The sequence below is a fragment of the Bos javanicus genome, chromosome 29 (assembly GCF_032452875.1).
Source record: "Bos javanicus breed banteng chromosome 29, ARS-OSU_banteng_1.0, whole genome shotgun sequence".
Taxonomy (NCBI): Eukaryota; Metazoa; Chordata; class Mammalia; order Artiodactyla; family Bovidae; genus Bos; species Bos javanicus.
This window is the reverse complement of record NC_083896.1, coordinates 28,808,141-28,830,682: the sequence shown is the minus strand read 5'-3', so window position 1 is coordinate 28,830,682 and position 22,542 is coordinate 28,808,141. Positions and strand designations below refer to the sequence as shown.

General features: G+C 40.6%; 1 protein-coding gene across 8 annotated transcripts in view; it reads right to left on the bottom strand.

Annotated features, from left to right (window-relative positions):
• Positions 1–17,339, bottom strand: part of CCDC15 (coiled-coil domain containing 15) — a 49,967-nt gene extending 32,628 nt beyond the window's left edge. For 2 of the 8 annotated variants that reach the window (XR_009734532.1, XM_061406316.1), the window contains exons 1-9: positions 17,041–17,339; positions 16,491–16,679; positions 13,953–14,102; positions 12,931–13,122; positions 7,534–7,647; positions 4,778–4,900; positions 2,636–2,752; positions 1,968–2,381; positions 913–1,032 (exon numbers count right to left, since the gene is read on the bottom strand). Coding sequence is in view for 7 of the 8 variants with exons in the window: in XM_061406316.1 (XP_061262300.1) it covers positions 913–1,032; positions 1,968–2,381; positions 2,636–2,752; positions 4,778–4,900; positions 7,534–7,647; positions 12,931–13,122; positions 13,953–14,102; positions 16,491–16,670 (1,410 nt within the window). In the remaining variant the exon portion in view is untranslated. Of the gene's footprint in view, positions 1–912; positions 1,033–1,967; positions 2,382–2,635; positions 2,753–4,777; positions 4,901–7,533; positions 7,648–12,930; positions 13,123–13,952; positions 14,103–16,490; positions 17,015–17,040 lie in introns of those variants that run through there. The other 6 variants (XM_061406314.1, XM_061406315.1, XM_061406312.1 and 3 more) reach the window with 5 other exon arrangements.
• Between the last annotated feature and the right edge of the window lie 5,203 nt (positions 17,340–22,542).

Sequence of the window (22,542 nt, the reverse complement as noted above, 5' to 3'; positions counted from 1 at the left end):
TCAATTCATCTTTCTTCTCGCATTAGAGATGACAGTTGCTTCAGAAATACGTTTAAAAGAAACAACAAAAACAGAAAACAAATCGTCTAACCAGGGCAACATGCTAACCTTAACACTCTGGGCTTCAGTGAGAATGCCAGAGAAATGGTACCACATGAGGGTATTCTGATACATTTTAGTTTGAACAGGGATGTTAAACTTTTAACCCAAGTCTATAGATCTTACTTTTTAATCCCGAAACATTCACAGAACAGTCTGACAACCTCCTCAAAATTTAAGTAATTTAGAATCTGCTAATTCCCCTACATTGTTCATGTAAGAGCAGTATACCTGTGGGAACAATGCCTCACCAAAATAATAAATAAAATCGTCTGATTCCACAATAAGAATACAAGTATGATTTATCAGCCTTCTGAATGACAGAACTGCTTTGATTGATACAGTTCACTAAACAAGGGTCTGATTCTATATTTCACATTACCAGTTGTTGGAAATGTATAAAATCCAGTTACTTTTTTTCCATCTATCTCTCTCTTTTTTTTTTTTTTGCAGGATGGGGAGTAGGGGCACACCTCAGAGCATGTGAGATCTTAGTTCCTCAATCAAGGACTGAATTGCACCCCCTGCAGTGGAAGTGCAGAGTCTTTACCACTAGAATAGTGTTGTCACTCAGTCGTGTCTGACTCTGTGACCTCATGGACTATAGCCCGCCAGGCTCCTGCGTGCATGGGTTTCTCCAGGCAAGAACACTGGAGTGGGTTGCTATTTCCTCTGCCAGGGGATCTTCCCAACCCAGGGACAGAACCCAGAACTCTCGCATTGCAGGCAGACTCTTTAAAGTCTGAGCCACAACAGAAGCCCACTGGACCGCCAGGGAAGTCCCGCATCTATATCTTTTTGATTGAGCTCTACCTGATCTCTGATGGAAGCCTGGTACTGAAGTTTAGGAGGCAGATATTGATAACTTGCCAGAGAAAAGTCTTTTCTCCCTTTCTCATTCGTATCACAGTATGTCTCCTTGAAGCATACCTTCTAAAAGACAAAAAAAAAACATAAATTGTCAATTGTTCAACGGGAGTAACATGAAATAATAGAAATAATAGTCCAGGCTTTATTAGAAACCTTACAGTAATTTTTTCAACTCCAGATGATGTGAAACAATATGGAATAAAACACAAACCACACTTCCTGAAATCTCTCTGAGAACAATCTTGAAAAGTTCCAAACCAAGCCCAAATAATGCAATTCCTCATGTTCTCTCCTTTTTCTGCTCTACCTTGCCACTGATGAAGGCCTCATCTTCACGCCTGTGTAAAAGATCCTGACAGATATCCAGAGGAAACACCTCTCCCTGACTCCTACCTATCAACATTGATACTGCTGGCTTCAAATCTGCTTTCTAAAAAAGAACAAATATAAATAGCAGTTGTTCAGTTAAGAAACACAAGGCAATCAATAATACTTTAGGTTGCAGTGAGAATTCAGAAGTTAACTGAGGCCATCATCTTAAGAGAATAAGTTAATACACTATACTCTATGCCACATAAGCCTAGCCACAGCCCTAAGTAATTTATTTCCTGTTGATCCCTTTCTTTTCCTCTTAGTCTAATCAGTCTCTGCTGGAGGGCTGGCCTTGGGACCTGGGTTAAAAATACTGTTGGGACACTTGTGGTCTACTCTTTTTTCCCATCTTTCAGCTCTCAAAACAGACAAAAGCTGCGAGAAATACTTCATCTAACGAAGAAAGTTTTTTTAAAAAGTAAATTGTCCAGACAGGGGTAATATGCTGCTGCTAAGAATTTTAACACTTAATAAGAATGCTGGACATGTAAGAAATCAATCAGACAAGTTATTTCTTCCCCAACTATGACTCTCTAAATCAGCTGCAATATAGTTCTTGCAAATCCCACTACAAGCCTTAACATGCTTATTTCTTTTTGTTGTATCTTCTTTCCATTTTATTTTACCTGATCGCTGGGTAGAAAATCCTGGTCCTGACATTCAGGTTGAATATTCTGGTCTTTGGGGAGAATGTGCTGATCTGTGGGTAGAAAAGTCTGATTTTGGAGTGGAAAATCTTGCACTTCCAAGGCAATATCCCCATCTTCTAGTCCAACAGTCTGGTCTTTCAGGATACAACTCTTAGTTTTTGTCTTAATGGCCTGGGCTTTGGGCTCAACAGTGTGGCCTTCCAGGTCGATATGCTGGGTACTGAGTCTCGGCTCACAGCGCTGGGCTTCCCACTCAACATCAAGGACACTCGTCAAATCCCCCTGAGCTTCTGGAAGATAATCCTGGGCTTCTGGCAAAATGTCCTGATGTAACTGCTTTACTTCTTCCTCTTCTATCACATCAAATAGTGGGGTTTTGAACTGTACTTTCTAAAAGTGAACAGGAACATTGAATATAGAATGCCATGTAGCAGTAACACTCAGGTTTTCTGTAAGATTCCTAAAATAATCTTAAAAGGATATGGTAGTCAAACAAATTACTAAGATAAAATGCAAAATTACAGTCTTTGCTCAACAGAACCTGAATCTACAATCCCAAACCAGGCACAAGAATACCAACAGCTCAAGTCCAAATCATAATTACTTTCATTTCTATTATACCATCTCCCTTCCCTCTGCTTTACCTGAACTCTGCTGAAAGGTATATCTTTGTCTTCAGGAAAGACAGCCTCCTGGTCCCCCCAAGACAAATGCTTTTTCCCTTTCTTATCTATCATAACAGATGAAGATTCCTCAGGTTCCTAAAGAACATACAAACAAAAATGGAAAAACAAACAAATGTATCTATTACAGGTAGAAACAAGAATGCATGTAAAAGAATTAAGTTAGAATTCTTCCTCACACTACATATAAAAAAAAAAACTCCAAATGGATTATAAGAGCTAAAATTATAAAATTCTTAGAACACGTAGAATTAAGCGATGGTTTAGTAGATCCTACACCATAGCACAAGCAGCAAAAGAAAAACAGATAAATTAGATGACACCAAAACTAAAAATTTTGCGCTAAAAAATGATAGCATTAAAAAAGTGAAATGAATATTTACATTGATGGCAGTGTTGATACAATTTCATTGTTATGTTGATGGAATGGCAGTCTTGTAAATACGGTTTTAGAAACAGAAATTTTTTATTGTTTTAAAAAGATTTGTATTTTGGTAATTTTCTTTTGATGAATTGGTGGAGAGTTGTTTGAGGGCCTTTAAACTGCTTACAAAATAGTGGGATTTTTTTGTATAGTGGATAAAATGAGTAATTGAAAATGTGTCCATAGAAATCAAAGGTAAGTGGGGTCTTTGTGAGATGAGGAGTAGTTTTAATGTAGAAAGATATATTTACAAATGAGTCTAAAATTTCAAAAGAATTGGATAAAAAAATCTATTATGAGAATAAAGCAGTGACATGGTTAATTTGGAACTTTTGTTCTTACACCAATAAAGGAAGGGACCCCAATAAAGAGGCTTCTCGCACACATACACACACAAAAATGAAACAACAACCCAGAGAATGGGAGAAAATACTTGCAAATCATGTAACTTGCAACCCCCTGGACTGTAGCCCACCAGGCTCCTCTGTCCATGGGATTTCCCAGGCAAGAATACTGGAGTGGGTTGCCATTTCCTTCTCCAGAGGATCTTCCCAACTCAGAGATCAAAGCTGTGTCTCCTGCACTGCAGGTGGATCCCTTATTGCCAAGCCACAGGGAAGCCCAAAGAATTCTTACAACTTGATAATAAAAAGACAACCCAACTTAAAAATGGTACTGCATCTGAACACAGATTTTTCTTCAAGAGAGATAAATAAATGGGCAATAAGCACATGAAAAGATACTCAAGATCATTAGTCATCAGGAAAATACAAATTAAAAGTATGGTGAAATGCCACTCCAAACCTACTTAGGAGGCTATAAAAAGATGGGCAACAACAACGATTGAAGAGGATGTGGAGAAACTGGAAACATCATATATTGCTAATGGAAAACAGCTTGACAGTTCCTCAAAATATTAGGCAAAGAGTTACTATGTGACCCAGAAATTCCATAACTAGAAAGATGAATGTTCACACAAATACATGTAACTGCTTACAGCACAATTATGCATAAAAGCTAAGTGGAAAAAATCCAAATGTCTATTAACTGATGAATGGATATACCAAGTGTAATATACTGATGTACTGATACATGCTACAAGGTGGATAAACTCTGAATACATTAAGCAAAGTAAAAGAAGTCAGTCACAAAAGCCCCATTTTATACTATTCCATGTATATGACACATACATTTACATGAAATGCCCAGAATAAGCAAATCTACAGAGACAGAAAGTAGCTTAGTGGTTGTTTAGTACTAGGGACAGAAACAGGAAGGGACTAGAGAGTGACAGTTAATGGGTACAGTGTTTCTTTTAGGGATAATGAGAATCTTCTAAATTAGATTGTGGTGATGGTTGCACATGGCAACCCACTCCAGTACTCTTGCCTGTAAAATCCCATGGACAGAGAAGCCTGTTAGGTTACAGTTCATGGGATGGCGAAGAGTCAGACATGACTAAGCGACTTCACATGATGGTTGCACAATCCTGTGAATATACCAAAAACCACTGAAGAGTACACTTTAAAGTAGGTAGACTGTGTGGTATGGGAATTATAGCTCAATAAAACCATTAGAAAAAAATTATTGGATATTATAATCTCAGTACTTAATTCCATCTTGTATGGTTAGTTATAACAGGGCATCTTTTTTCCCCTCTACTCTTTATATTTACCTACCTGATCATCCATAAATTTCTGGTAATCTGCAGGAGTTAAAAGACCTTGATGGACCTCCAAGGGCAGTTCTCCTCTTACGCCTATATTTATCCTGGTAAATGATGGCTTCCTACAAAGTGCTTTCTGCAAAAAAGAAAAACTAATACAAATACAAATGGTCTAGAGAAAGCAATATGCTCATAACACTAAGTTGAGTTTTTGTGAAATATCTGATACAATCTTACCAGTTTATGGTAATCTAATACAGAATAGAGTTCTAGTTCAAGTACACAAACAAACCATTTACATAACAAACGTAAGGAGTGAAATAAGATAGTAGAATACTTTAACTTTCTTTGCAATTTGCCCTATCCTAGCCAGTAACAACTTCAGAATGCTTATAATTTTGTCTTGGTGATCTAACAGTGGGCAAACAAACCTATCTTCCACGTGTATCTCTAAATCTAGAACAACGGTAACAACCAGACAGATTCTAATGTCAGTAAAAATAAGTCTAACAAGCAAATGAAACCAGAGCTCAACTAGGTTATAGGCTGTTCTCCTTTCTGACCAGCAGATTCCTCCTGCTCACAACTGAGTGGGTAGAACTATTCAGATTTAAAGCAAAGACTACATACTCGATAAGAAAAATTTCGCTGTCAATTATATGGCATAGATTTGTTTGTGGTACTTTATCTGAAATAGCACATGCATTATTTGAAAGCAAGCAGCTAGACCAGAGTTCATCATTATCATAATGAACTACACTTAAATGGCACCTTTGACGTATAAAACTGGTTTATACAAGGACGTTATAAAAGACTTAACCTCCTCCCTTCTATTGGATAATTATTTCAGTCAGACCTAGGAACAGTACTCTTTTTGGAAAAACACCAATTGAAAGGTTATAAAGTATCAGTCTCTGGGATCTGGTCATCCTTCTTTTTCTGGTTTAAATAAACTAGGTCCAACCATCTCCTTTTAGTAGTACCAGGAAGTCGGTCTTATGGACCAAAACTACAGTACTGCCAAATCTGCGGAAGAGGTATGAAAATTGTCAAGAAACCAAGGCAAGAATTTAGTTACAAACGAAACTGTGTCTTGAGTCACAACAATGCAATCCTAGAGGTAAGCACACTTAATGCATCCAAGGTGGAACGCAATACTCGGCACACCCATGCCTACTTGCTTTTCACATTTCACCACGTGTGCCAGTCACTTGGCCGTGTCCAGCTGTTTGTGACCACATGGACGGTAGCCCGCCAGGCTCCTCTGTCCACGAGATTCTCCAGGCAAGAATACTGCAGTGGATTGCCACTTTCCTTCTCCAGGGATCTTCCTGACCCAGTGATCAAACCCAGGTCTCTTGCATTACAGGCACATTCTTTACCATCTGAGCTACAGGGAAGTCCATATTTAACTATAAGTTTCTTAATTATCACTATAGAGGAAGTATTCTACTAACTACAAACATAGAGGCATGTCTTTGATGGTTGCTGGTTGCACTGAGATACTCAAGGAAAAAATACAAAAATAAAATATAAACATATGTAATCTAGGAAAATGTAAAAAAAAAAAATACCAATTAGGTAGGAAAACTGAGAGAGAACTAAACAAGAGACAGCTGGTAAAGGTACCAAAAAAGAGTAAAAAAAAGACTGATTAATAATCCATTTTATCGATGCTGCCTATCAAAACTTCCAAAATTAAGTAAACACAGGGAAATATACTGGTTTAGGATCCAAATTTGTGAATATGGAAATAAGGAGACACCAAAACAATGTGATTTTATAAGCATGGCTTTAAATATTCTTTTAACTCTAACTTAATATTTAGGTTCCAATTCGGTCTAACTTTATTCTATAGCTTTTCTCACTGCAATCACAGTCTTTATTTTCACTATGCTAAAATATATACCAGGAAAAATATATACCAGGATGTCCAGAAAGTTATTCTATATTTTGAAACAAAAGAATTTCTTTCTGGACTTCCCTGGTGGTCTAGTGGTTAACACTCCATGCTTCTCCTGCAGAAGGCACAGGTTCAATTCCTGGTCGGGGAAGTTCCTCATGCTGTTTGGTATGGTGAAAAAAAAAAATCCAAAAAACCAAGAGAATTTCCTTTTTTAAAAAAAATGCCATTGACCTCTTCCTTCCTGATTAAAATTTAAAATATATACATTACGGAAAATTTCTATGATTAAAAAAAAGAAAAAAAATCACTTGTAATAACACTACCCAGAAATCATCAGCATGAACCTCTTGGTTCATTTCTTTTCAGGTCTTTGTCTATGCATATAGCATTCTCTCCCCATCTCGATATTTTGCCTTACACTTATCATTGGAAATAATATTCTGTATTTATGTGCTTGTTTAAGAATATGCTTCCCTACTAGCACAGGAGCTCCTTGAGGGATCTTTTCATTGCTGTTAAGTTCTGCTTCTAGAACAATGCCTGGAAACTACAGATAGTCCATAAATATTTATTGGATGAATTTTTTAAATTGAGCTTATACTATATCTAATTTATATCCTACTTTTTCCACTTACCTTTATATCACAAACACTTTCCCAAGGCTTCAAATATCCTTTGAAAGCATGATATTTTTGATAACAGCTATATATGGATATATCATGTTTGTAGACCACTCCCTACTATTGGAAAATTAAGGTCATTTCCAATTATTTTTCAGTTCTAAATAATGCTGAGGTATAAATTAATCTTTATCCTATTTTTTACCTGTATTTTTAGAAACAACTCATGAAAACTTAGGTTACCTCCTGGGTGGGAAAGCTTTTCTTTCTATCATCTGGAAACTCTGGTGCATCTTTCTGATTCACAGTTTTAAATGATGCCAGCCGGTGACGTGCTTGTTTCATGCTTTGACTAAGCTGCCAAGGAAAAGGGAAAAAAAGAAAACAAAAACAGGCTACAGTCTTAATACCAGATTCACTAAGTGTTCCAACAGGAAAACAGGCCCCTATTATTAAAAAATGCCAGACCTGAGACCAGAGGATTACCTGCAAAGAAGACTTTCTGATGTGCTGATAAGCTTTTACAACACTGTTTTATTATTCTAAGAGACTGCATTTCATAACTTGATTTAAGTGCTGTTACTCAAATCATTTTTTAATAATGTATGCTTTATATTAAGTAAGTACACAAAAATATTAGAACCTAAAGATCTGAATTTGGAAATGCTTCAGCAGATATTCTTTACCTTTTATCCATCTTCTTAATAAAGAGTTATTTCTTCAACTGGTCCTTGCATGCCTGATCACTTTTATCATTCCTACTTCCCTAAAATTGTTTTTTCTTATTTACACGGGCTCCTTTTTCACCTGTAACATTTGAAGACTGTACTTACTTGTCTTTTCTTAAATGTCTCTTCTTCCAGGAAGCCTTCCTACATTAATTTAGAACACAAACTCAAACATCTCAACAGAACCAATTTGTTTCAAGTACTCTAGACAACAATTAGTAATAAATATTAATATCAAATATGTTAATTTTGTGTTTATTCCGTATTTCTACCTAGCAGTTTCAGCAAGCACCTACTTAGATTTCTTTTTCAGAGAAGCACTGCCTATTTTATATTTCACATATTTGCACAGAATGTTCCTTTAAGGAAAATCCAGGAAAGTGTATCCTTATACAATTCAGTGAAATTATGGCAAAGCCAGGACCAATTTCAACCCATCCAGTGAAAGTTTAATGACATCATTTCTTCCTTAAAGGGAAATAATGATTATGGTTTACAGATATAAATAACAAATATTTTATGGTATTTACTAATAGTGACTAGAGATGAAAATTCTCTCTTGTTACCAGTCCAGTTTCCTTACAGCATATTACCTCTGTTTTGACCTTGCTTCTAAGAAAGTCTATACCTCTAGCCAGAGAAACCAGCTTGAAACATTATACTCTATTCTATTAAAAGGAGGACTTTTAGTTAGAGTAGAGTAGCTGGGCTTCCCTGGTGGCTCAGACGATAAAGCATCTGCCTGCAGTGTGGGAGACCCGGGTTCAATTCCTGGGTTGGGAGGATCCCCTGGAGAAGGAAATGGCAACCCACTCCAGTACTCTTGCCTGGAAAATTCCATGGACTAAGAAGCCTGGTGGGCTACAGTCCATGGGGTCGCAAAGAGTCGGACACGACTGAGCGACTTCACCATAGAGCAGCTAAATTTAGTTAGTAGAGTAGCTAAAGGGGTCAGTCCATTTCAGTCGCTCAGTCGTGTCCAACTCTTTGCGACCCCGTGAATTGCAGCACGCCAGGCCTCCCTGTCCATCACCAACTCCCCAAGATAGAGTTAATTACAATGCAAAAAGACACAGTATATTTGCAGTTGAAGTTATGAAAAAATAGAGCCAAGAACATGCCTGCTTTAACTCACTGTCAGGTATGGCAGACATCACTGCCCTGTATAATGGGACCAAGGATGCAAAATACTTGGTGTGACAGATTTAAAATAAGAGTTATGTAGTCTTCATTTTCCATCAAGTCCAACCTCTATTAGAATCGCAGACTGACTTTAGTCCCTTAAGCAGGATATTTCAGCTGGTCCAGCAATTGGACTATATCTAACATTCAGTTTCTCTGTCATTAAATCAACCCAAAAGCCCTTTCAATGACCTGCTATTAGGATGTAGTATGCTGAGTAACAGTCACCCAAAGATATCAAGGGGCTTCCCAAGTGGCATCAATGGTAAAAGAACCCATCTGCTAATGCAGGATGTACAAAAGATGTGGGTTTGATTCCTCGATCAGGAAGACCCCCTGGAGAAGAGTGTGGCAACCCACCCAGTATTTCTGCCTGGAGAATACCACAGACAGAGGAGCCCGGCAGGCTATAGTCCATGGTGTCCCAAAGAGTTGGACACAACTGAAGCGACTTAGCACGCACACAAAGGTATCAGGTCTTAATTCCTTAGACTTGTAATTGTTACTTTATAAGGAGAAAGGGCCTTTGCACATGTGATTAAGTTGAGGATCTTGAGATGAGATAATCTTGGATTATCTAGACCAACACTAAAAGCCATCACAAGTGGTTTTTATAAAACAGATAGAGGAAAACTAGACATACAGAAAAGATGATATGAAGATGGAGCCAAAGATTGGTTTGATGTGGCCGCAAGCAAAGGAATGCCAGCAGACACCAAAAGCTTGAAGAGTCAAAGAACAAATTTTCCCTAGAATCTGTGGAAGGAGCATATCCCTGCAGACACCTTGATTTTGGCTCAGTGAAACTGATTTTGGACTTCTGGTCTCCACAACTGTGAGAGAAAAAGCTGTTGTCATTTTAAGCTACTAAGTTTGTGGGCTTACAAATCCCCCTATTTGTTAAATGTTCATTTTACATAATTTATGTAAAATGAACATGCATACAAAGAGGCTAAAGGAGTTTTAAGTATGCCAAAGTTTTGGAGCTGTGATGATGAGAATACCAGTTAGTAGTAGAAAAGTAAGTAAAGAAGAGTGAACACACGTAGAGACAGGGTGACCAGCTGTCCCAGTTCGCCTGGAGCTGTCCCAAAGGAGTTAGTGCTTTGGACACTGTCTCACTGTCTAGTTCTCAGTGACATCTAGTGGATAGAAAGTGCAACAGAAACAGTAAGATTAAAAAAAAAAATTGAGCTTCTATTGTCACAGATTGCATAAGCAAAAGTTTATAGGCTTAGAGTAGTTTAAGTCACTGAATATTCCTCAGTAGCTCATCTTCTTTAAAGAAAAAAACAGGGTCGGGACTTCCCTGGTGGTCTAATGGTTAGGACTCCTTGCTTCTACAGCAAACAGCATGGATTTGATCCCTGGTCAGGGAACAAGAAGATCCCACAAGCCCCAAGGCCCAGGCCAAAAAGAAAAAAAAAAAAAAAACAGAGTATAAAAACTTTTATATTCTAGACTTTTTACTGTTCCTATCTTAAAATTCTTTTTAATTTACCAATTCAACTCAGTTTACCAGTTCAAAATATACAGCTCAATTCCACCTCCTCCAAGAATTCTTCCCTAACTATTTCTTTAGAATTAAAACATTTTTGAACTTCCACTGCACAGATTTATCACCAAATGCAGCAAGTATTTCCATATTATTAACCAACAGATTCGGAGTCTGTTAGCTTTGAATCTCAGAGAAGGCAATGGCACCCCACTCCAGTACTCTTGCCTGGAAAATCGCATGGACGGAGGAGTCTGGTGGGCTGCAGTCCATGGGTTCGCTAAGAGTCGGAAACGACTGAGGGACTTCACTTTCACTTTTCACTTTCATGCATTGGAGAAGGAAATGGCAACCCACTCCAGTGTTCTTGCCTGGAGAATCCCAGGGACGGGGAGCCTGGTGGGCTGCTATCTATGGGGTCGCACAGAGTCAGACACGACTGAAGCGACTTAGCAGCAGCAGCTTTGTATCTCTACTTGGAAATGTAAACCCATGAAAGGTCCTATTTCACATATCATTAGTATCCCCACAATGCTTAACAAACACAGTATATTCAAATATCTGTGGACTGATGTGTCCTATTTAAGTATTATACAGATGAAGTACAAGCCTCACTACAATGAGATTTATAGCTACCAGCACCATGAAAGCAAGGGCTGTGTCTGTCTTGGTCAATGTTTTATCCTTTGTACTTTATGCAGTGTCTGGCTCAATAAATACTGGCTTGGTAAATTGTTCATAATATTTAAAAGAAAATAAAAAATGATCACTACAAGCCAAACAATAACAACAAAAAGTCACAGTCTGGGAAAGAGAAAAAAATCTTTTTAAAAAGTATTTCAACACACATGTACTTATAAAGCTTTCTCTATTTATCCTAACAGCACAAAAAGATTAGCTTTATATTTATGACCAAGCATGTTAGTATCACACAACTTTTATTTTCACATAATCATAACTTTCTACATTTTTTTTCTCCTCTTACTAACCCTTTGGATTACATTTTAAAAGGATAAGATAGGAGAAGGAAATGCCAACCCACTCCAGTATTCTTGCCTGGAAAAGTCCATGGACAGAGGAGTCTGGCGGGCTGCAGCCTATGGGGTTACATGACTGAGCACATACGCATGAGGAGGGTGGAGGGAGATGAGTTGGTAGCAATAAACTTGTAGAACTAAATAAAATGAAATAAAATAAAATGATAAGATGAAAGATTATTCCCACAACGAAGGTGAAGAATGTGACCAAGTGAACAAAAGCCAAGGTACAGTCAGCAGGGTGGGGGTGCTGATTAGATGGCATCAAGTGACTTGAGTGGATGGAGCTACTCATGGCGATTAATTTTTAAATATTAGGTATACAAAGTCAATCAGAGAAAAATTATATTAAAAATTTGTGAGTATGTCAATTTAGAGTTTACTTATTATTACTTGACTTATAGATCAATTTATTGTGATAATCAGACTGAGGGACAGAAAAAAGAAACAAAAACAGTCAGTGAAATTCCCATATATGTGCTGAACCTTTGTGGAATAGAGGTTAGGAATCACTTTTGTCCATATGCTATAAACTGAGAGTCACTTACCCATAACAACTTAAGTATAATTGGAAAATCTACATTCTTTGACTTAAAGCTTTTTTTCATAAGTTTTGAACTCAAATACTTTGGTATCATAAGTGTCCAATCAATAAATATAAATTTTTGTTGCTGTTGTTCAGTCACTAAGTCATGTCCAACTCTTTGCAACCCCACGGACTATAGCATGCAGGCTTCCCTGTCCTTCACAATCTCCTGGAGTTTGCTGAAACTCATGTCCATTGACTCGGTGATGCTATCCAACCATCTCATCCTCTGTCTCCCCCTTCTCTTCCTGCCCTCAACCTTTCCCAACCATCAGGGTCTTTTCCAATGAGTTGGCTCTTCACATCAGGTGGCCAAAGTAGTGGAGCTTCAGCTTCAGCATCAGTCCTTCCACTGAATATTCAGGGTTGATTTCGTTTAGGATTGTCTGATTTGATCCTCTTGCTGTCCAAAGGACTCTTATATAACTTTAAATATATATTAAAAATAAACATCATCCCATTAATCTTCACTTTACAAAGGTAAAAAACGGGGGGGACGTGATAAAAATCCAAGTTGATGTGACACCTAATCTCTACATCATAGGCCAGGTATGTCATATATCTAAAAAAAGAAAGAAACCAGAGACATAAATAAAATGAAAATGTACTTACAGCCTGGGCTTGTTGTTGGAACAGTTCACTCTGATTCTCTCGGTCTTCTAGTCCACCCTCAAGCATCTGGGGAGGAGGCAATCTGGCCCTTCCAATAGCAGCATTCAAATTGCTTGGAAAAACGCTGGTTCTTTTAGGAGTTAAGTGTGCTGGATCTGAAGAGTACATGGCTATAGAGCCTTCTTTCTCTGCCTAGACGAAAGAAGAAAGAATGAGATTCTCTAGTTGAGAGTGATTCCCCCCAGCCCAGTATAATCAACTAATATCTACAAGCAGCCCAAAAGTCTTAAAACCAGGGTTGGTGAGAGGGATGGGAAATTTTAGTTGGCAAAGAAACTAACATTTACCAGGTACCTACTGGGTGCTAATAATCTACATTATCTAATTCTTAAAACAACACTGTGGGACAAGTATTATATCCCCACTTCACAGAAAAAGAAACCATGCTGAGAGAATTTAAGCACTTGGCCCAAGGTCACATAGCTGCTGTGGCTGCTAAGTCGCTTCAGTCGTGTCCGACTCTGTGCGACCCCATAGACGGCAGCCCACCAGGATCCCCCGTCCCTGGGATTCTCCAGGCAAGAACACTGGGGTGGGTTGCCATTTCCTTCTCCAATGCATGAAAGTGAAAAGTGAAAGTGAAGTCGCTCAGTCCCAGCAACCTCATGGACTGCAGCCCACCAGGCTCCTCCATCCATGGGATTTTCCAGGCAAGAGTACCGGAGTGGGTTGCCATTGCCTTCTCCAAAGGTCACATAGCTAGTAGGGAGCAAAGCCAGAATTCAAACCCCAGCCCAAACTCTGACATTATTACTATTTGGTGAAAGCAAAAGAGGTAGTCAGAACAACACAGGAAAACACAAACAACAGGTTCTCTGCCTACAAATCGACTGCCCTCACTAGTTAATCAGATTATACAAAGCCTGGGCTCAAAAAAGGTGATTCTGTTATTGCCTAATAGCATTTCCCATAACAAACACATGTTCCATCCAATCTTTACTCAGGCTCACTTTTGAACTTACAGCTTCATAAGACCGCTGAAGTTGTTGCTTTTTCCTCAGCCTAATTTGCTGATTTACTCGGCTTTTGACTTGTCTCTGAAAACGCTTCAGAGCTTCTTGCTTCTTTCTTAGCTGCTCCTTCAGTTCTTCTTCAATTATATATGCTGAAGTCTTTAAAGATGAAAGATAGAAAATAAATTTACTGTCCCACTAGTTTTGCCTACTGTAAACACAAAGTGGTCAGGATACAATCCCGAAAAAATAATTCAGTTCTATAATCCAAAATTCCCTGTACAATAAAGAAGTCACAGTAGTTCAGAGCTGATAATCTAGACATAGCTGTGCTGTGCTCAGTCGCTATGTCATGTCTGAGTCTTTGCAACCCCATGGACTATAGCCCACCAGGGTCCTTTGTCCATGGGGATTATCCAGGCAAGAACACTGGAGTGGGCTGTCATGCCCTCCTCCAGAGGATCTTCCCAAACCAGGGACTGAACCCAGGTCTCCTGCATTGCAGGTGGATTCTTTACCATCTGAGTCACCAGGGAAGCTCAAGTGAGTACCAAGAACTTAAACCAAATCACAAACTAAAACTTAGAATCTGTGAACACAAAAATCAAATCTTAATTTTTCATGTACTGAGAACTAAAAGTTTCTTCATTAATTCTCAATGAACCAATTCAAACCTATCTTATGTTTCAGTTTCTAAAGTGAGTAAAACAGTCCACATATACCAGACTGCTCAACTTCCCTGGTGGCTCAGATGGTAGAGAATCCACCTACAATGCAGACCTGGGTTCAATCCCTGGATCTCGAAGATTCCCTGAAGAAGGGAGTGGCTACCCACTCCAACATTCTTGCCTGGAGAATTCCATGGACAGAGGAGCTTGGTGGGCTAACAGTCCATGGGGCCACAAAGAGTCTGGCATGACCGAGAAACTAACACTAACATACCAGGTGGCTCACCACTCACCCACTATGTGCTATTATAAAATGAGAATTATGCTGCATTTTTAACCAAGCATGCCCTTCCTGTCATCTCTACCTAGAAAAGGCCTACTCAGTCTTCAAGAACATCCAATACCCATCTGGTACCTCTCATTCTTGGAGAAGCAAATGGCAACCCACTCCAGTATTCTTGCCTGGAAAATTCCATGGACAGAGGAGCCTGGCAGGCTACAGTCCATGGGGTCCCAAGAGTCAGACATGACTTAGCAACTACACCACCGCCACCACCCACCACCTCTCATTCTTACTAACATTGAGTACAATAATTCTTAACTCCCTATTAGATTATGAATCCTTTGAGGATAGGAAATGAATTTCATTCTCCTTTGTTTCCCCTACTGTAATGGAGCCTATAATACAAAAATACTCAATATTTATATAATGCTTAATTACAAAACAATCTGGAACATTTTATTACATGAGTCCTTGATCATTGTTCACTTCCTTTAAGTGCTCTGAATAGCAAAGAATGAAAATAATAGTAGTCACCATGATTAAGGATCTATTAGCATAAACACTTTAACTCATATCACTGAATCCTCAAAACTAGCTCCAATACTAGGTATTCTTATCTCTTACATGAAAGATGAGGAAACATTCATCTTTAGTAGCAGCCAAAGATCCTACAGCTGGCAAGTAGCAAAGCTAGAACGTTCTCTGACTCCAACACTTATGTCCTATACTGTATTGTTCTTCTCTAGACTATGTTTCTCTTCCATACTGCTAAGTCGCTTCAGTCGTGTCCAACCCTGTGCGGCCCCAAAGACGGCAGCCCACCAGGCTCCCCCATCCCTGGGATTCTCCAGGCAAGAACACTGGAGTGGGTTGCCATTTCCTCCTCCAATGCATGAAAGTAAAAAGTGAAAGTGAAGTCATAAGGAATCTCCAAATTAAATAAACCCATCATACCTCCTGTCTATCCCTACTTCTAACACAGTGATACCAAATTCTAATTCTGAGGGGTGCCTCAAATTATTTCACAGTCTCTAAATTCTCAAAATCAAGTGAATTTAAATTCCAATTAAAATTATATGAGTTCCAAGAAATCTGTCCCATAAACTCTTCTAGAACATATGTACCAGAGAGTAGAATGTACAAGTATCAATGAACAATTAGGTAACACAATTCCAAAGGAGATATATATATATCAAGTCTGGACAAGTGACTCAAGTTAACTCAAGACCAGACAAACTGAAGCCACCGGCGCCTCTTTCCTTAACTCCCATTGTGTGTCTGCCTTCTTTTGCCCTCACCTTGAGATTACCAAACATTTTCCTGAAGTGCATGACTGGTTCCAAATTGTGGCTTTCAAGCGTAAACCAAAGATTAAGAGTGTACCACATTTTAGAAACAACTAAACATCTTTGTATGATAATTTAATTAACAACTACATATTCGTTCAATAACCGTAAAGCAAAAACATAACTATTTATGACGGAATACAAACGGCAACCCCAGACTGCTTATCCGAGCACAAGGAATTAGGGAAGGCTAACAAAAAGAAAGATGGGAGAAGAAACCGCACCACATAGGCATCAAACTGACACTCACAGCTGCCGGGACTTCTGAACTATCTGGCGGGGCAGGCTCCACCCAGGCCCCGACGGGTACTATAGCCTGGTTCCTCTCAGCCAGCACTGCCAACACATTCTTGCTCTTCAAGGGGTTTAAAGCCAGGGGCAACTTTGAGGTATTTCGAGGCTTCTTGAGGGGGGCCATACTTCTTGGCATCTATGACTCCTGGTTAGGAGAGAGGAAAAGCTCAAAATCTTCAAATGACCGCCTTAAAAACTCAATTACCTAACAGCTGTGCCACAGACTTCTGAAAATGAGTGAAGCCTTGCAGGAGACCCTAGTCTGACAAAGATTCTGGCGAAGGAAGGAAGGGGGAAAAGAAGGGGAAAGGGAAGATACAAAAGAAGTGTTACAAAGGCAGGAAATGCTTCAAGATCGCCCTCGAAAAGCAACACGGAGGAGAGCGGGGGACAAATAACCTGACTGAGAAGGAAACTGTGCCATTGGTGGCGCAGCGACGTGGGAAAGGAAGAAAAGAGCGTAGCAGCGGGAGGGCGACGGGACTGGGAGGGTGCGGGGTGGGAACCTGGGTCTGAAGTTCAAATAATTGGTATCCGGTTATGGGGACAGCGCTGAACGCCGGGGAGTCCCGGACCAGAGAAAATCCTGTTTCTCAGGCCTCGGGGTCACACTCTGGCTGAGACTGCACCGGCCTAGTAGTATCGATCGCAGCTGGCCACAACTCAAGCTAACGTGGATACTAAGGTAACTACCGCCAGTAAACCGCCGCTTTGGAGAAGGCCGCGCCGCGCTGCCCCGCCCCGCCCCTCGGCGGCCTCGTAGCCGCCTCTACCGGGCTTGCGTCATCTCCCAGGGACTGGGAAAGCGTGAGGGGCGGAGTTTAGCGCTCCAGATGTGCGTCACCTCCGCTTCGTCTCGCTGAGGGGGCGGGACTTGTGAATGCTGGTGGAATGGGTGCGGCCTGGGTGGGTCCACCCGGCGGCTGGGAAACCGGCCATCAGAAATGTAGGTCTGCCGGCAGTGCTTCGAATATCCCAGCGCCGGGAACGTCCGGCATCTTCCGGAAAAGGAGTACGTCGGGCTGAAAAGCTGGTTGACTGAGCGTGTTGTTGCTAAGTCGTGTCTGACTCTTTTGCGAGCTCATGGACTGTAGCCCGCTAGGCTCCTCTGTCCGTGGGATTCCCTAGGCAAGAGTACTGGAGTGGGTTGACATTTCCTTCTCCAGGGGATCTTCCCGACAGGGGGGATCGGACCGGGTGTCCTCCTTGGCAGGCGGCTTCTTTACCATTGAGCCATCAGAGAAGCCCATAACTGAGCTGGCCAGGGGCCTAATTGAAGGAAGCACAGGAAAAGGATGGGCGAAGGCGGGCCTCGCAGGGCTTCCTTGAGGAATGAACTAAGCCAGCAGCTCAGACCATAAAGAATCTGCCTGTAGTGCAAGAGACCAAGCTTCGATCCCTTCAGGAAGATCCCTTGGAGAAGGAAATGGCACCCACCCCAGTATTCTTGCCTGGAAAGTCCCATGGACAGAGGAAGCCGGCGGCCTACAGTCCATGGGGTCCCAAAGAGTTGGACACGACTCAGCAACTAACACTTTCAAGCCACTTGTAAATCATGCTGATCCTTTGTACACCTCCTTACATTAGTAGTGCTATTTCATACATGTTCTTATGCATAAGTATGGTAGCCTCCTGAGTGGTCTCCCTGTCTGCTCCAAGCTTTAGTATAACCCAGGGACACTTCATTATCCCTGTGAGACACCCATTCATTCTTTCGTGTAACTTATAATTGAGAGATTTTTATATACCTACTGTTTTAGGCACTGGAAATGTATAGTAGTGAACAAAACAGGTAAATATCCCTTGTTCATGGAAGTGACGAGAAATAACAAAACAGACTCATGAATAAGTAAACAAATGTGTCTGAGTGATGAGCATTGTAGATTAAAAGCTGAGATCAGATCAGATCAGATCAGATCAGTCGCTCAGTCGTGTCCGACTCTTTGCGACCCCATGAATCGCAGCATGCCAGGCCTCCCTGTCGATCACCAACTCCCGGTGTTCACTCAGACTCACCTCCATCGAGTCAGTGATGCCATCCAGCCATCTCATCCTCTGCTGTCTCCTTCTCCTCCTGCCCCCAATCCCTCCCAGCATCAGGGTCTTTTCCAATGAGTCAACTCTTCGCATGAGGTGGCCAAAGTACTGGAGTTTCAGCTTTAGCATCATTCCTTCCAAAGAAATCCCAGGGCTGATCTCCTTCAGAATGGACTGGTTGGATCTCCTTGCAGTCCAAGGGACTCTCCAGAGTCTTCTCCAACACCACAGTTCAAAAGCATCAATTCTTCGGCGCTCAGCCTTCTTCACAGTCCAACTCTCACATCCATACATGACCACAGGAAAAACCATAGCCTTGACTAGATGGACCTTTGTTGGCAAAGTAATGTCTCTGTTCTTGAATATGCTATCTAGATTGGTCATAACTTGCCTTCCAAGGAGTAAGCATCTTTTAATTTCATGGCTGCAGTCACCATCTGCAGTGATTTTGGAGCCCAGAAAAATAAAGTCTGACACTGTTTCCACTGTTTCCCCATCTATTTCCCAAGAAGTGGTGGGACCGGATGCCATAATCTTCATTTTCTGAATGTTGAGCTTTAAGCCAACTTTTTCACTCTCCACTTTCACTTTCATCAAGAGGCTTTTGAGTTCCTCTTCACTTTCTGCCATAAGGGTGGTGTCATCTGCATATCTGAGGTGATTGATATTTCTTCCGGCAATCTTGATTCCAGTTTGTGTTTCTTCCAGTCCAGCGTTTCTCATGAGGTACTCTGCATATAAGTTAAATAAACAGGGTGACAATATACAGCCTTGACGAACTCCTTTTCCTATTTGGAACCAGTCTGTTGTTCCATGTCCAGTTCTAACTGTTGCTTCCTGACCTGCATACAAATTTCTCAAGAGGCAGATCAGGTGGTCTGGTATTCCCATCTCTTGAAGAATTTTTCACAGTTTATTGTGATCCACACAGTCAAAGGCTTTGGCATAGTCAATAAAGCTGAGGACGAGGATAAAAAGTGTGTCAGAGGGTAGAGGAGATGGAATTTTAGATAGGATGACCAGAGAAGGCTTCACTGAAATAATTTTGAGCAAAGACTCCAATACAAATTTCCATGGACTAGTGGAACAAGCCGATTTTCACTGGAGAGCTTTCTAAAAGTTCCAGGCAAAGTGAACAGCAAGTACAATTGCTCCAGAGTGAGTGCCTCCCTGCCTGGCTGAGAACCTGAGCCCTGGGGCTTCCTCACGTTAAACAGGCTGGGAAGAAGAGGGGAATGCAAAGAGATTGGAAGGATCAGCCAGTCAGCCTAGGAAGAAAACCAGGAGTGTGTAATACCTTGAAGAAAATGTTTTATTGAAGAGGAATTTGACCTGTGTTAAATTCTGATAGGTCAAATAAGATGATGACTGAAATTTAACTGTTGGATTGAACAACGTGGAGGTCATAGATAACTTTTATGAGAGCAGTGTTTTGGGGGTAGCTTGAGATCAAAAGGCTCTGTTGGGTAGACCTAGAGAGGGAGGAAAAATTGGAGACAGCCATTTTAGACAACTCTTACAATGAGTTGAATTGTAAAGTGACACAGAGAAAATGTGTATCTGAAAGATAGGATCATAGGATTCTTTTCTTTAATATTGCAGTCCATGTGTACTGTTGATGCTAACTATCCAGTAAACAAAAGAAAACTGACAATGCAGGAGAGAGATGGGGGAATTTTTGTATCTGTGTCCTTAAGTGGGTAAGAGGGAACAGGATGTAATGAACAAGAGGGAATGGATCTAGTGAACAGTTGGAGGGATTGGCCTTAGATAGCAGGAGAGAGAGTTCATTGTAACACTAGCAGTGAAATAAAATATATACTGGTAACTGGCTAATGTGGCAGTGGGAGCTTGTGGAAGTTCTTTTCTGATTGCTCTGTTTTCTCTGTAAAGTAGTATTTTTGTTAGCTGACTCTTATAAGCCCCACCTCCTGGTATTCACACCGTGTGTAGTCCCCTTTCACACTGTACACACTGTGTCGAATTGTTCTATGTGACCAACAGTATATGACATGTCACTAGAAATTAGGTTATAAAAAAATGCTGTGTTTCTCTCCACCATGTACTCTCATTCTCTCCATCTCTCACTCTTGCTGTGATTCTCACTCGTTCCCAACGTTTGCTCTGGGGGAAGCCATTTATGTCATGAGAAGTCATGTAGAAAGGACCACATGGCAGTGAACTGAAGGCTCTTGCCAGTAACCTGGTGAATGATCTCGGAAGTGGATCCTCCAGCCCCAGTCAAGTCTTCATAGACTGTAGTCTTGACCAACAACTTGACTGCAATCTCATAAGAGACCCTGAGCTAGAGTATCCAGCCAGAAACTATGAGATAATATTTGTTGTTTCAAGATGCTAGATACTGAGGTAACTGGTTACAAACTATTTGTAATAACTATTACAAATAGAAAGCAAGTTCATCAATGAATAAAATAGAAAAAAAAGAGATGCTGGACATTTGAAAAGGTATAAAATAGTTGTCCAGAAGAGTAAAAGTATGAACTAGAAACATGTACAGTTGCCAGACGGCATTAAGGACCCATGTGAGGTTCATGATTATGAATTTAAAGTGAGACTAGTCAGCATGTTTGAGGCTTTTCCTTCAGTTGCATGGTTACAGGCATAATCATAGGTGGGGGTTTTAATTTTAACCAAGGTTGAGGTTTTATTAAACTATTACTCACAAGCAAGAAAGGTGCGAGAGAGTTAAAGATGAGTGCAAAGGAGTAATTAAATGACTGACTATGGAATTGAAACTTCCCTGGTGGCTCAGATGGTAAAGAATCCGCTTGCAATGCGGGAGACCTGGGTTCAATCCCTGGGTAGGGAAGATCCCCTGAAGGAGGGCAGGGCAAACTGCTCCAGTATTCTTGCCTGAGAATCCCGATGGACAGAGGAGCCTAAAAGGCTACAGTCCATGGGATTGCAAAGAGTCAGACATGACTGCGTGATTAAAAATCATCTTACCTACTTGTCACCCTTTCCCATATTTGTTTTGTGTGCTTAGTCGCTCACTCATGTCTGACTCTTTGCGATCCCATTGGCTGTAGCCAGTCAGGCTCCTCTGTCCATAGAATTCTCCAGGCAAGAATACTGGAGTGGATTGCCATTCCCTTCTCCAGGGGAATTTCCCAATCCAGGGTTCGAACTCGGGTCTCTTGCATTGCATGCAAATTATTTACCATAGGAGCCACCAGGGAAGCTACTAAGTAGGTAAGGGACCTGGTAAAGTTGTCAGGATCAAGACCTTGTAGGGTCCAGTGGTGGGTCTAAGGTTTGTTAGAACAAAATGCACCGAAAAAATAAGAGGTGGTTGAGGGACTTCCCTGGTGGTCCAGTGGCTAAGATTCCCAGCTCCCAATGTAGGGGGCCCAGGTTCCATCCCTGGTCAGGGAACTAGGTCCCACATGCCATAACTAAGAGTTCGTGGGTCGCAACTAAATATCTCACATGTCACCACAAAGACCTGATGCAGCCAAATAAATAAATAAATACTTATTTTTAAAAATAGGTGGTGATCTCAAGATGCTTGAAACCGCAATATTGGTACTGTCAAAGTCTATGGTATGACCAAGGGAGAGAGTGCTGAAGTAGAAGAACAAAATTGCTGCAGAAGAGGTCAGAGAAATGAGGGTAAGAGCACTGAATGGATTATTCCTGAGGTTATTGAAATCACCAAGATCCATGACCAGAATAGTGTTGGTGAGAGCCAGGAACAACAGTCTTCAGGGAATTCCAGGAAAAGACCTGGAGGTTGGTGAATGAGTGTAGCTGGCAAATTAGTGCGTGGCATAGCCTAATATCAGAGTCAAAGCGAAGGGCGAAGCAGAGAAAAAGGAGCTCCCTTTTTATAAATAATAGAATTAAAAAACAAATGGTTTCTAGATAGCACTGAGTAATCAAGTAACAAAAAGGAAACCCAACATTGTAGGGCAACTATCCTCCAATTTTAGAAAGTAGTGTAAATTTTT